The sequence below is a fragment of the Labrus bergylta genome, chromosome 14 (genome assembly GCF_963930695.1).
Source record: "Labrus bergylta chromosome 14, fLabBer1.1, whole genome shotgun sequence".
Taxonomy (NCBI): Eukaryota; Metazoa; Chordata; class Actinopteri; order Labriformes; family Labridae; genus Labrus; species Labrus bergylta.
Genome location: NC_089208.1, coordinates 7,883,929 through 7,896,239, shown reverse-complemented (window position 1 = coordinate 7,896,239; position 12,311 = coordinate 7,883,929). Strand labels below are relative to the sequence as shown.

Genomic DNA, 12,311 nt, shown 5'->3' with positions numbered 1-12,311 from the left:
CTTCAGATTTGTAAAAAAAAAAAAAAAAGTCCTCTTTTCGCACATTGTTTATTACAAAAAATGAGTATTGTTGATTATCAAGTCAAACATAGAAAATTAAAATGTAAAAAAAAATGTTCTCATTTTATTATGCCTACTTTAAATAGGCTAGATCATTTTAAAGTAATGCTTTTTGCTTTCAAATACATTATTTCAGCACATCTTACACCAATGCGTTGTAATACACCAAAGTAAAGGGAGGTGGCGTAATGCAGCTTTTACGTTGCTGGCTGGTTCTTAAATCAAACACAACGAAGAAGAAAAAAAAAAAGATGAAAACATGCTAAAATGTGCCTAATTTCTACTATAGTATGTGCACGTGCCTGTTACTAATCCCCCCCCGCGCGCCATGTGGTCACCGTAAGTCATGCTGTCTTTTGTCACGTACTGATTTATTTTTTGTTTTGTTATTCACGGAAAGCTTGTTTTGTTTTGTATATGTTTCTAACCAGCTATCTGATGCTAATGGGTGTGGTTTGCCTCTGCTGGTTATTACTCCGACATGGGAGATAACGGATAACAACTATACAAACAAGTTTAGATATGAGGGTATGTTACGGTTCTGTCCTTATGCGAAACTCCGTTAAAAAAAATCTAAATTTATAGTGTCAAAGAAAACGCACGCCTAAGACCGAGATTAGAGTACTTCATTTAAATTAACCATAACCTCTTGTAAATTCGGCATTAACACTATACACAATAATTATAATTCAAATTGATTGTAACTTGTGACATGTTTTGCTTTCATTGTAAGCCCCACAATATCTGTTGACTTAAATTAGACATAAACAAAGTGCACTATGGTTAGCATCTCATGACAACACTGACTCACTACTTTGAAGACCCTTCATGTTAACTCTATACAAATGTTAAATATAAATATTGGTGCATGGGTTATGAGTTATTTTATTGGTATTAACCAAATTATAAACATATTTTATAGGTATAGCATGTTGACATATACTGTTCAGGCCATGATGCTTAGAGTCAGTACCATGTAGAAAGTCATTTCTCTCTTAACTGATCCTCTACTGGAGCAAATCAAATCATGACAATCAACATGGACAACCATTTCCTTTTCATTTCTTTAGTTGAAGTTTGACCTTTAAATGTAGTGTAGACTTTGTTATCTGGGGGAAAAAATGAAATTCACTAGTAGTTGCAGTTTCACCCTAAGTACGCTTTAATGTCCAATAGTCCCTCTGTAACCAAAGAATTTCCACCGTAGAAGAATGTTTAGTCTAGTTAGGGTCAGATATGCGCTCACCCCTTCTAAAAATATTAGTGGTCTCTCTTTAAATATGTAAATTGTCTATCAGTGCCTGATTGATGCTGCTCACATTGCCCCTCTCTCACCTCTCAGCCTAATATGGATGAAGTGAACGTTGTCTCTCTTGCTGTCGGGAGATGTGTGGACGCCTGCTGCCTGCTGCTCGACCTGCTCGTCAGGGCGTTTACCTGGCTGCTTCGCTTCCTGTCCGGCGTTGGTGCCTCCCTGCACAGCACGATGGTCGCCCTGAGCAGCTCCAGTTTGGTCGAGTACTGGAACTTCGCTCTTTTCTCCTTCCTCACTGCCACGGAGGCTGTCTCCTGTGCGGCCTGCGGGGCCCTGCAGGTTGTGGAGGGCTGGCTGCAGATGCTGGGAGGAGTGCTTGAAAGCTTCAAGATGGTGGGACATCTCTTCTGCCACATGGGGTGGCGAATAAAAGACGTGCTGCACCGTGGGTTCATATCAGGAGGCTGCATCCTGCGGCAGACGTGTGAAGGCCTCTGCATCGCGCTCAGCCTTGTGCTTTATTTTGTCAACACAGTGATCAACATTGTCCTCATCAGCACGCAGAACTGTGCCTCTGTGCTGGTTGGGGTGTGGGAGGTGGTGGCGGATCCTTTGCACAGGGTGGTGGATCTGGCTCTGACTTTGCTGACCTTCCTGTACAGCTGCCTGGTCGGGGCCTCTGTGCTGCTGTGGACCCCCTGCCAACTGCTGTTGGACTTCCTGGCTGCGCTGGGACGAGTTTTCCTCAGTGTTTTGACGTTAGACTTGCATGTCCTGCTCATCACCGCTGTCATCGTCTTGATTGCCCTGCTGTTTATGAACCCAACACTTCCTGTCCACGCTGCACGCCTGAGCGTCAGATTCATGAACGCTCTCCAAGGAGCAGGTCACATTCAAACTATTGTGGAACAAGCTCTGGCCAATCAGGCTGTCTACATCCGCACCGCACAGGACGTGAGCAGAACAAGGCCTCCGCACACACACACAGGTATTCTAAATACTGAGACCAATGTGCCAGAGGCTGAACCAAGCCCGCCAGACTCTCTGCCGCTCCATACTCGGGATGACAGCAAGCCAGCAAGCAGCAGCAAGACCAAAGACCAAAAAAAATCTCCTGATGTCATCGGCCCTCTGACAGACATGGAGCTGCTCAGCTTGCTGAAGGAGCAGGAGGAGAGGAAAAAGTGTGTCATCTGTCAGGACCAGAGTAAGACGGTGCTGCTGCTGCCGTGTCGTCACCTCTGCCTCTGCAGACACTGCGCCGACATCCTGACGCAGCGCCGAGCTGTGCAACAACGGTGCTGTCCGCTCTGCAGGCAGCCAATCACAAAGACCATGGACGTCTTTCTCTGACCAACAAAACTGTTTCTTTTGCTGCACTATGATAAATCTTTGTAAGTCTGGATGTTAAATGAAAGTCCTTATGTATCAAGAAGTGCCAACTGCTGGTCTGTTTGTTTATTACATGTTGCAATATTTTCTAAAAAATAAAAAACAAAACAAGTCAGGACTTTTCCACTCCTCTGAAAAGTATTTGTGCAATTTGCTTTTTCATCATGAAAAAAAAGAGTCTGTATGTTCACATAAGCCAAAACAACGACAAATCATTTTTTTGTTTGTAGCTGCTGCTGATAATCAACACTGGATAATTACATGTGAGGATTTGTGCCAAGACTTATGTACAGTATTATTATTATATATATAATATAACTATATACTATATATATATTTGAACATTTATGTAAACATATGAAGGTTGTCAAATATGTTTAAGAAGACTGCACATCTACTGTGGAAGTTCATATTAAGTGAATTTTATTCCTTCAAACTGCCAAATTCTTACCCTCATAAGTAGTCGGTACCTCCTTTTCTTTATCATACTGCTTCTTATAGTTATGCCTTACTTTCTGCTCTTGTTATTTATTAAAGCTGAAGTTTAAGATATTATTCCTTGATTTTCTTTAAATCCAAAAATGTATTCCAGGTGATTTAATTATTCAATACTGTTCCTGATTCCCAAAACTGTTTTCATGATAAATGTGAATGTTTTATACTTCACTAGAAGTTGTGTTTCACTTTTCATTTAATACATTTGTCATTTGTTTAGCTGTTTTATTGCAGCGTGTTGAAAGTAATAAAGCCTTAATATCATGTAGCATGAATTAGAATGGGGAAGAAGCGCAAATGGGAATCACTTAAAAAGCAAAATGACACATTACAAACCTTTATATCACTTAAGACCATAACAAATAACAATGACTTGTTTACAACAAGAGTAGGCTTCATATTGACACATGTATTAAATATGTAACTTACTATTTTATTAAAAAAATGAATCTTTCCTTCTCTTTTCAATTTGTTTTTTTAAAAAGGATCCAGCACTCAGTTTTTAAGATTTAACCAAGTTAAGTGCATTCTGTCCTTATTTCCTAAACAATCTCCAAATACCCTGCAAATATACAGTGTAAATGTTTTTACCAGCAGACGAAGCAGCTAAATAACGTGAACTGACAAAAGAATAATTCACTTAAATAATTTGTAGTTGCACAAACACATGAAAGGCTCCATGCATAAAGTGTTTCAACAGGGAAAAAGACTCTACCAGCAGTAAACATAAAATAATTAATACTATTCATTCAAAAATATGCATCTTTACTTTAGAGACCATAATGGAGATCTTTAGTCAGAGGTGGTTTCTGGGAGATTTATGTAGACTTTGATTTAGAGAAGTTCTCAGAAACACTTTTGGTCCTGCGTCCTCTTCTGTCATCATGGTGACGCTCCGCACGGTTTGCTGAGTTTCCCTCTCAGTGACCAACAGGCGGAAAGAAGAGCGCTGTCAGCACAGATGTGACACCCATTAAGCACCTGGTGTGTTTCCATGTGTGTAAGTGTTGGGAGTCGCCAGTTAAAGCTCTTGGTTTTGTATAGTCCGCCACTCCTCAGCGATTTTAACGTAGAGAAACCTAAACTTTATATTTTTGTTCCAATAGTAAGTCAACCTTTTTTTAAAACGGTAAAAACTGAAAGATTGATCAACGAACAGAGTATTACTTGGCTGTTTATTTCATGTTTCATACCTGAAACAATCCTGTATGTCATCTCTGCAACAGCTTATTAGATCCTTTATTTATATTTATAGTTTGGCTAACCTCTAATGGCAGAAGTAACTATGTTTCAGGTGATGTGATAAAAGGGTTGCTTTGATTCTATATTGTGCGAAACAACAGCAGAGGCTATCTGTATCCCCTATGAAATAATGCTACCAGTACAAAATAGCTTTAGATCAAAAATACTTGTATGTGCATTGTCAGAGAATGGGGAGCAAGTTTTGGTGCTCTATTATTTAAGAGTTCAGGGGATTTGTATCTTCATGGACGACTATCTGTAAACTGTAATTCTCTATGCACAGAATCATTTAATAAAACACTACTTGCTGCATTTGTGCTGTAAGGAAGCAAACTTTGATACTCTATAATACAACCTTTATTTAAAATTACACAATTATCAGCATATCTCAATAAATGAAATAAATAGCTCCTATCATAAAATGATCCCACTACTGCACAGAGCCTCATGTTAGCACACTAGATGGACAGCACTATTCAATAGAACACCGGCTAATGGTTGAAAATAACTTCAATTGACAGCCATTAATCCACAAACAGCAATGAAAATGTGTGTAAAATATGACAAAGCATAATGATAAGATAGTATTACTATAACCTACAAAGATAGTGTTAATCTACAGCTAGTGTAAACGTTGAGTGGGGAAATCTTCAATAACATCAGGGGGTTAAGTGTCTTGCCCAAGGTCACATCGGACGTGTGGCTGCAGAAGCTTGGGATTCAAACCCAGTGCGTAAACTCTGTCCTAAACTAGACATACGTTCAAACTAAACTAAAAGGGCTGGCAGAAGCTCAGTCTGTAGGGACTTGGGTTGGCAACTGGAGGGTTGCAGGTTCAAGTCCCAGTGCGGACCATAATATGGAAGTTGGTCTGGTCACTGAAAAGGTGCCAGGGCATCTCCCGAGCACTGCTGAGGTGCCCTTGAGCAAGGCACTGAACCCCCCAACTGCTCTGTTGTGCATAGTGTGTAGCAGCCGCACTCTGACATCTCTCCACCAACGTGTGTCCACAAGTCCTGTTTGTGCATGTGTGTGATTCTGGCCCATGTGTGTGAGAAGCATGTCCCTAAAAATAACAGAGTGTAAACCCAAATTTCCCTTTGGGATTAATAAAGGATATAAAAAAAAAAATCAAACTAAGTTTTCACTGAAGCAGAACTGTACAGTACAGAACAGTACTAATGTATTGAGTATTTACCGTTTGTGTCACCACCTGTTCCCACCCTTACCTTTTCATTACTAGCTAACATAACTACATCATGCGCGTCACTTGTTATTTTTAGGATACCTTGAAGTTTCAAGTACACGTTCGTTTCCTTTTTTTTTTTTTTCTTCTTTTTTTTTCTTTTTTTTTAACATTTGTGTTGCTACCTGTGTTATTGAGTTTACACCAACAGCTTACACTTAAAATTGCCGTTGAGGCACAGATGGACTAGTGTTTAGGTTGCGCTCCATGTACGGAGGCAAGTGCCTTCCAAGTAGGCAGCCCAGGTTCAAGTCCAACCTGCGGCTCCTTTACTGCATGACATTCCCCGCTCTGTCTCCCGGTTTCCTACTCTATCCACTGTTCTATGAAATGAACGGAAATCCCCCAAAATAAATCTGTAAAAAAAAAATATATATTTTGGGCCATGAATGATGCATCTAATGGATCTTTCATCTGGCGGGGAGAGGAGCACGCATTTAAAGACATTTTGAAATGGGTCATGCTTTGACTTAATGACACAATCAGTCTTTGAATGCACCCTTCAAAGGCTACCTTTAAATCAATGCTAGATGTTGTTAAGCAATATCACACAAGAGGGACTGTTGTACTGAATATTCGGTCATAGGCACAAGGCAGCAGGCTTAACGCTGTAGATACAGAAGTATACAGAAATCCAGGCTTAGGAGGAGGGATACATGATGTGAAAAGTCCTAGTGATGTTATTATCCTATATTGTCACTCATATAATACATATTGTCCAATCAGATTTCTTGGTCTGAACTCACTGTTGTATCACAGTATCAATGAATGAGTAGAAAATAACAAACTGGTGAGCCTAAAAGAATATGAAGTACCTTAATAACATCAGAAGATCACACTGGTGTGGCACAGGTCAAAGGTACTTGACGACTTCAGCTCGGACACGAGCTTTCCGGAATATTTTCTAGGGAAATTTTACAAGAGGACTGGCAGGAAACATTCTGGGTAAAGTTGGGGTTAAAAATTTGGCCGTTTGCATTCATACATGCAACTCACCCCGAAAAAGTTTTGTTGAAGTCTGAAATGGGGTTATATGAGAGCTGAAAGTGTACCAGCTCAGCGAAGAGATTAATAATCAGATGAAAATGACCGCACAGCTCCAGATGTACTGTACAACAAACTACAACTTTGTTCCCTACATTATTAAAATAAATCTGTGTTCTCTGGTGGGCTGCTGAGCTCAGCTGGCTGACTGATGAGCAATATTTGTCTATCACAGGTGATCAGATCAAGTCGGCTCATTAGCGCTGTTTGTTTTACTAAGTGATGTGAGCAGTCAATCAGAAGTAAACCTACACTCTCTCACACACACACACACACATACACACAAAGCAGTAGGCGTGTCCAGGGGGTGCTGGTGGAGTATAAATAAAGAAGAGAATTTAGATTCTGCCTCAAACCCTTCAGCTCTCAGCAATCCCTGCTTCACCTCTTCATCACAGGATCACCTCCTCCTCCAGGTGAGTTTCTCTTCCCTCTCCCTCGGTCTACTCCTTTGTCTCCTCTTCCAAATCTAGAGCTGTGCTGCCCTCCTCCTTTACATGTCCTTCTTTTTCAATTCAGATGCTTTTCTGTCTTCTCCATCTTCACCTCCCCCTCTTACTCTACGCTGAGTTTCCCTTCTCTCCTTGCTCTATCTAATCCTCCTCTTTCTTAGGTACTGACTGCTCCTCTGACTACTATGAGCTCTCTTCCTCTGTCCACTTTACCCAATTCCTCACCCCTTTCCTGATTACACCTCCTCCTTAATCTACAGGTGAGCTGCTCTCCACTTCTGTATTTTCTACCCCTTCTCTTTCTCCTAAAATTTCTTTGATTTCAGAAAATAATCTTCTGATTATTGTATTTTATCTTATTACTACACTCTAAAAAATTTTTTTTAAAATTAACTGAAATTTCTGCATATACTTTAGCTTCAGTAGTAGTGTTTATTTATTTATTAGTGGGCTAAATTGGAGGACTATAGAGGCAGCTAAATGTGTGCAGCACTTAAGTCTAAGGCAAATATTCCTACAAGGGGGCAATAGTCATATCGTATATGAGATGTGATAAGAAACACATCATAAACACTCATCGCATAAGATTGTATTGTACTGCATCATGTTACACCCTCTCCTATCTTCTCTTATTGCATCTCAATCTAAGTGATCTTATCGCATCATATTGTTTAGAATCATTGTTCATGTGTGTTTTTTCAGCTCTCCTCCAGTATGGCTGCTCTGGGTCTCCAGTCCGTGTTTCTGCTGGTCTTACTGGCTGTGTCGTGGCCGGGCACTCAGTCCGTCCCCTCTCCTCAGCACCTGTGCGGTTCTCACCTGGTCGACGCCCTTTACCTGGTCTGCGGGGAGCGAGGCTTCTTCTACAACCCCAAGAGATCCGCCGACACTCTGATGGGTGAGATGCTGGGCTTAAAGAGACTACAAGATGCACTAAACCTAAACTATGTGTTTATTTTCATATCTGATTTTTAAATTGTTTTAGTCTTCTTATAGATAGATTCATAACATGACATGAAACGACATCTAACATTCACCAACACTCTGCCTCATCTGTTTATGTGGAACCCTTAACAAAAGTTTAAATAAAACCTGTGCACATTTTTAAATCAATTTTATACTTTTTAAACTAATTTAAAAATCAGACCTGTACAACAAGTTGAAAGAGACACGTATTGTGCAGCTGCGCATTTTCTTTTTTCTGGCACAGCAGTGTCTGTACGGAGGTAGTGCAAAGTTAAACATGACAAGTAGATAGTCAAAGTCTGTGTATATTTTGAGGTGTAATTGTGTAATACATATTCCAGTAAGTTCACATAAATACACCAAAACAAGCTTTATCTGTGAAACAGCTGTGCAATCCAAATGCTTTAAGTCCAAGAGTAAATGACTTCTGCATGTTTCTCCTCTGCCATAACTGAGAGGTGTTCGACCTTACCAGCTTTCTCCATAAAGGACTTTCAACTTACCAAGAGCTGGCTAACAGCAAAGTAGAGCTGTGTTCATTTTTAGGTTGCTATAAATTTAATTTCTCATTTATTTGCTTTATACAATGTTTGTATTGTTATATTGTGGTATATATATTTTATTATTATCTTCTTCTTGAAATATGTGGTTTAATGTTTATTTTATTACACTGCTCAAAGGCCCAGTGAGGTAGAAGAGCAGGAAATCAGCAATAGCTATAGACTCTACATGCAGCAAGTCAGCTTGATGCGTTGTATTACTATGGCCTTTATACTTTGCTTTTCTGAAACACGATGAACAAACATAATGAAGATTTTCTGTCATTACTTCTTTGTACTTTTACATTGCATCCACAACCTTCATTGCTGACGCAGTGTGTGATTTCTACTGTAGCGTTATGGCGTTGCAGAGGCCCGAGAAGTACGGCCATAGACTATAAAATGCGGATGTAGTCTTGGTGACGTCACCCATTGGTTTCTGAAGAGTAAGCTTGAAACTGGCAGTCGCCATGTTGGAAATGCTGCCTCAAACTAACTTTAGGTCAACTGAGAAACAGGCAAAGAGCTAGACGCTTTTGGGGCCAGGTCACTTCCTCCAATAGCAGATCAGTGTCATAGCGACTTCATCCCACCATTCTCACCTCACAAAGTCCTCAACCAGGCTCCCATACTCCCCCTCCTGTCCATCCCTGACACAACCAACAATCAGTGTCAGTGTTGTCAGAATATTTCTGCATGTGGCAGAGCTCAGAGTTGTAATGAAAGTCAACCTTAGGGCAGGGTGAACATAACAGGAGAGAGCACGGTCCCTAGTCTTCAGTCAGTGGCCCTTTTCAGAGTGCGATTTCACAACAGTGCTGCAACGAAGCTCTGCTGTCAGTCTTTGTACGTTCATATTGATTCCACAGCAGCATAATATTGGTGTCCCAGTCTGTGAATTCACATTTCAGCATTGTGAAAGCATTGCATGTAATGAAACATGTACATGCACACACACACACACACACACAGCGCTTATCTCCCCCGCTGGCTCAGCCGATCCTGTCTTTACCCTGCAACGCCTCTGTTACTACCTCCGATAGCGGTACAGTGGTGGGATCACTTCATCCCCCAATTACACCACCGTGACATTCATATTGAAGGAGAGACGTCAGAGTGGTGCAAATAGGGAGCACTTTAAACGGACAGTCTGAATGGGGCTAGTGATGACTTCCATTCTGAACGTCCGTTTGTTTGTCCCGGCAGGTTTCCTCCCTCAGAGTGCAGGTGGAGCGGCAACAGCGGGCGGCGAGAACGAGGTGGCGGAGTACGCCTTTAAGGACCTGCCCTTCAAGGACCAGATGGAGATGATGGTTAAGCGCGGCATTGTGGAGCAGTGCTGCCACAGACCCTGCAACCTCTTCGACCTGCAGAACTACTGTAACTAAGGCCTGGCTTTGTATAGCCTCGCTTAGCTTCTTGGCTAACATAGTCTACACCCCCTCCTCCCGCTTCAGAAGAGGCAGTGCTGTCCTCTCTCTGAAAACCAAATGCTGTTAAATGAATTGCAGAGAAATGGATGAAATTATTTTTTCCTAAGAAATAAAGTTTCATGAATTGAGAACTTTTTTGAAATGTGTTCATTGATTTGCTGTATTTTTGTATACTCATTTATTTATTTTTGTTAATAACTAGGCCTTAATGGAACATCATTAGAAAGTGCATTTGTAAAGATTTACAGTTAAATTCACGGTGAAGCCAAATAATCCCAAATAAATTTAGTTAAGTGGCACCAATGAAAATTTCCACAGGACACAGTTAAGTACATTTCTATCCACTGCGTTCTTGAATATTTCAAACTTACATTAATTAGGGGTGAGGTCGGAGCAGGCCGTGGCTGAATATCTATATCTATTGCCGGTTGTGGATCACTGTTAGAGTCGGTCGTCTCTGAACCAGAATGTCGAGGGTTTGATCCCCAGCTCCTACAGCAACATGTCCGATGTGTCCTTCGGCAGTACAGTGTGTCCTTCTGTTTGTTGGCAGCGTATAAATGTGTATGAATGGGATTACCTAATATGACCACGTCACATAGCTGCCTCAGCCATCAGTGTGTGAATGGGTGTGCAGCGTTAAAGCGCTTTGAGTATTCAGAAGACTAGAAAAGCACTACACAAGCTTAAATCCTTTTACCAATCATCATTTTTTTCACAGATGGGCTCTCAATCATACCATTTTCATATGAAAAAACATACTGAAGTCCGGATGCATTAAAACAAAAAATGAACGTAGGCTGACTGACAAAAGATTCCATTGACAATTTGATGGTAAGCCCTTAAAGGAGGAAACCGTAACAAATAAATGTCTGCACATAAACACCCTTCTCAATCCTCTCTTCTGCTTCTCATACCGACAAACAAGGATTATCTTTTCTTGCTTTTTTCTTTTCCTCTCTTTCTGTTTCTTGTTCTTTTTACTCATTTTCTTATTCTTCTTCTTCTTCTTCTTCTTCTTATTAATATTACTATTATAATTACACTTTTGTTATTGTCTTTTCAAGTCTCTTCTAATTTATTGCTCAGTATTTGTAACCTGTCTTTCCTTTGTCTTCCTACGCTATGTCTAGTATGCTCTTTTTCTTTGTAAAGATATACATTTAATTATCTAAGAAAATCCCAGGCACTGCAAATGAAAATACAGAGCAACGGTACAACAACCCTAACATACAGACTATATTCATTAGTTCAAGAGGGCAGTGTAAAAATTAAATCATTTAAGGAGAATAAATGTTTCTTTGATATTTTAGCTATAACAAGATGCATGCAATAAATAAGCGGTTAAAAACTTTGAAATACAAACAAACACATGACAAAATTCTGTTGTCCCTAGCTTATCAGGAAGAAACCACTTGTAAAGAGAATTAGTGTTTTCCGATGTGTTCATTATTTTAATAAGCATAATCCATCGATTCTATCGTGATCAGCCACAAGGGGGAGTAGTTCCACTTCAAATCAATGTTCCTGTAAGATAAGATAAGATAAGATACTCCTTTATTCTTCCCACAACGGGGACATTTACAGTGTTACAGCAGCAAAGAGCAAGGATGGCCAACAAGAGAAACACACAGTGCACAATTAAACAGAATAAGAAACATTAAAAAATATATAAATAGGCCTATAAAGTGGAACCCGTTATTGAACAAGGTGGCATGATAAACATAATATAATAATATTATTGCACAATGTAGTGAATTATCCGGTTTTGTGTGTGTGTTTTTTGTGATCTACTGGGAGCAGGCTTGGTTAAACAGTGTGACTGCAGATGGAAGGAAGGACCTGCGGTATCTCTCCTTCTGACATCACAGGTGTTGAAGACTGTTTTATGTATCTATTTTATGAATTCACAATTAATCAAGAAAAGGCTAACGATATTTTTACAATATGCATGAAATATAGCATGAAAAGGCCTTAACTCATGTCAAAAGATTTGACATTTTTGATTTTCTTTTAATTCATTCCGATTGAAAGTATTATATAACGTTTCGTATATTTTCTGGTTGAAGATCTTGAACCAGTCCAGTTGCCTTTGAATCAAGCGAATTTACCATGACCTGGATGACTGATAACCACACAGACAACGTTTTGTATTTTGTGAACCCCATTTAGTATGGAAGCCCATTT

At 40.0% G+C, this 12,311-nt stretch overlaps 2 protein-coding genes across 3 annotated transcripts; both read left to right on the top strand.

Annotated features, from left to right (window-relative positions):
- Positions 1-261: 261 nt before the first annotated feature.
- LOC109995268 (E3 ubiquitin-protein ligase RNF26) lies at positions 262-3,656 on the top strand. 2 transcript variants are annotated; one of them, XM_020648937.3, is made up of 3 exons: positions 262-399; positions 492-588; positions 1,403-3,656. In XM_020648937.3, exons 2-3 carry the CDS (start codon positions 583-585, stop codon positions 2,666-2,668), a joined length of 1,272 nt encoding a protein of 423 aa, XP_020504593.1. In that variant the 5' UTR covers positions 262-399; positions 492-582; the 3' UTR covers positions 2,669-3,656. The 2 variants fall into 2 exon arrangements, with proteins under 2 accessions (XP_020504593.1, XP_020504594.1); XM_020648938.3 differs by lacking the exon at positions 492-588 and having other exon boundaries at positions 283-399.
- Positions 3,657-7,035: 3,379 nt separating this feature from the next.
- LOC110006110 (insulin) lies at positions 7,036-10,255 on the top strand. Its single transcript, XM_020661338.3, has 3 exons — positions 7,036-7,150; positions 7,889-8,084; positions 9,898-10,255. The coding sequence occupies exons 2-3, from the start codon at positions 7,901-7,903 to the stop codon at positions 10,077-10,079; spliced, it is 366 nt and encodes a 121-aa protein (XP_020516994.1). The 5' UTR covers positions 7,036-7,150; positions 7,889-7,900; the 3' UTR covers positions 10,080-10,255.
- The last annotated feature ends 2,056 nt before the right edge of the window (positions 10,256-12,311 follow it).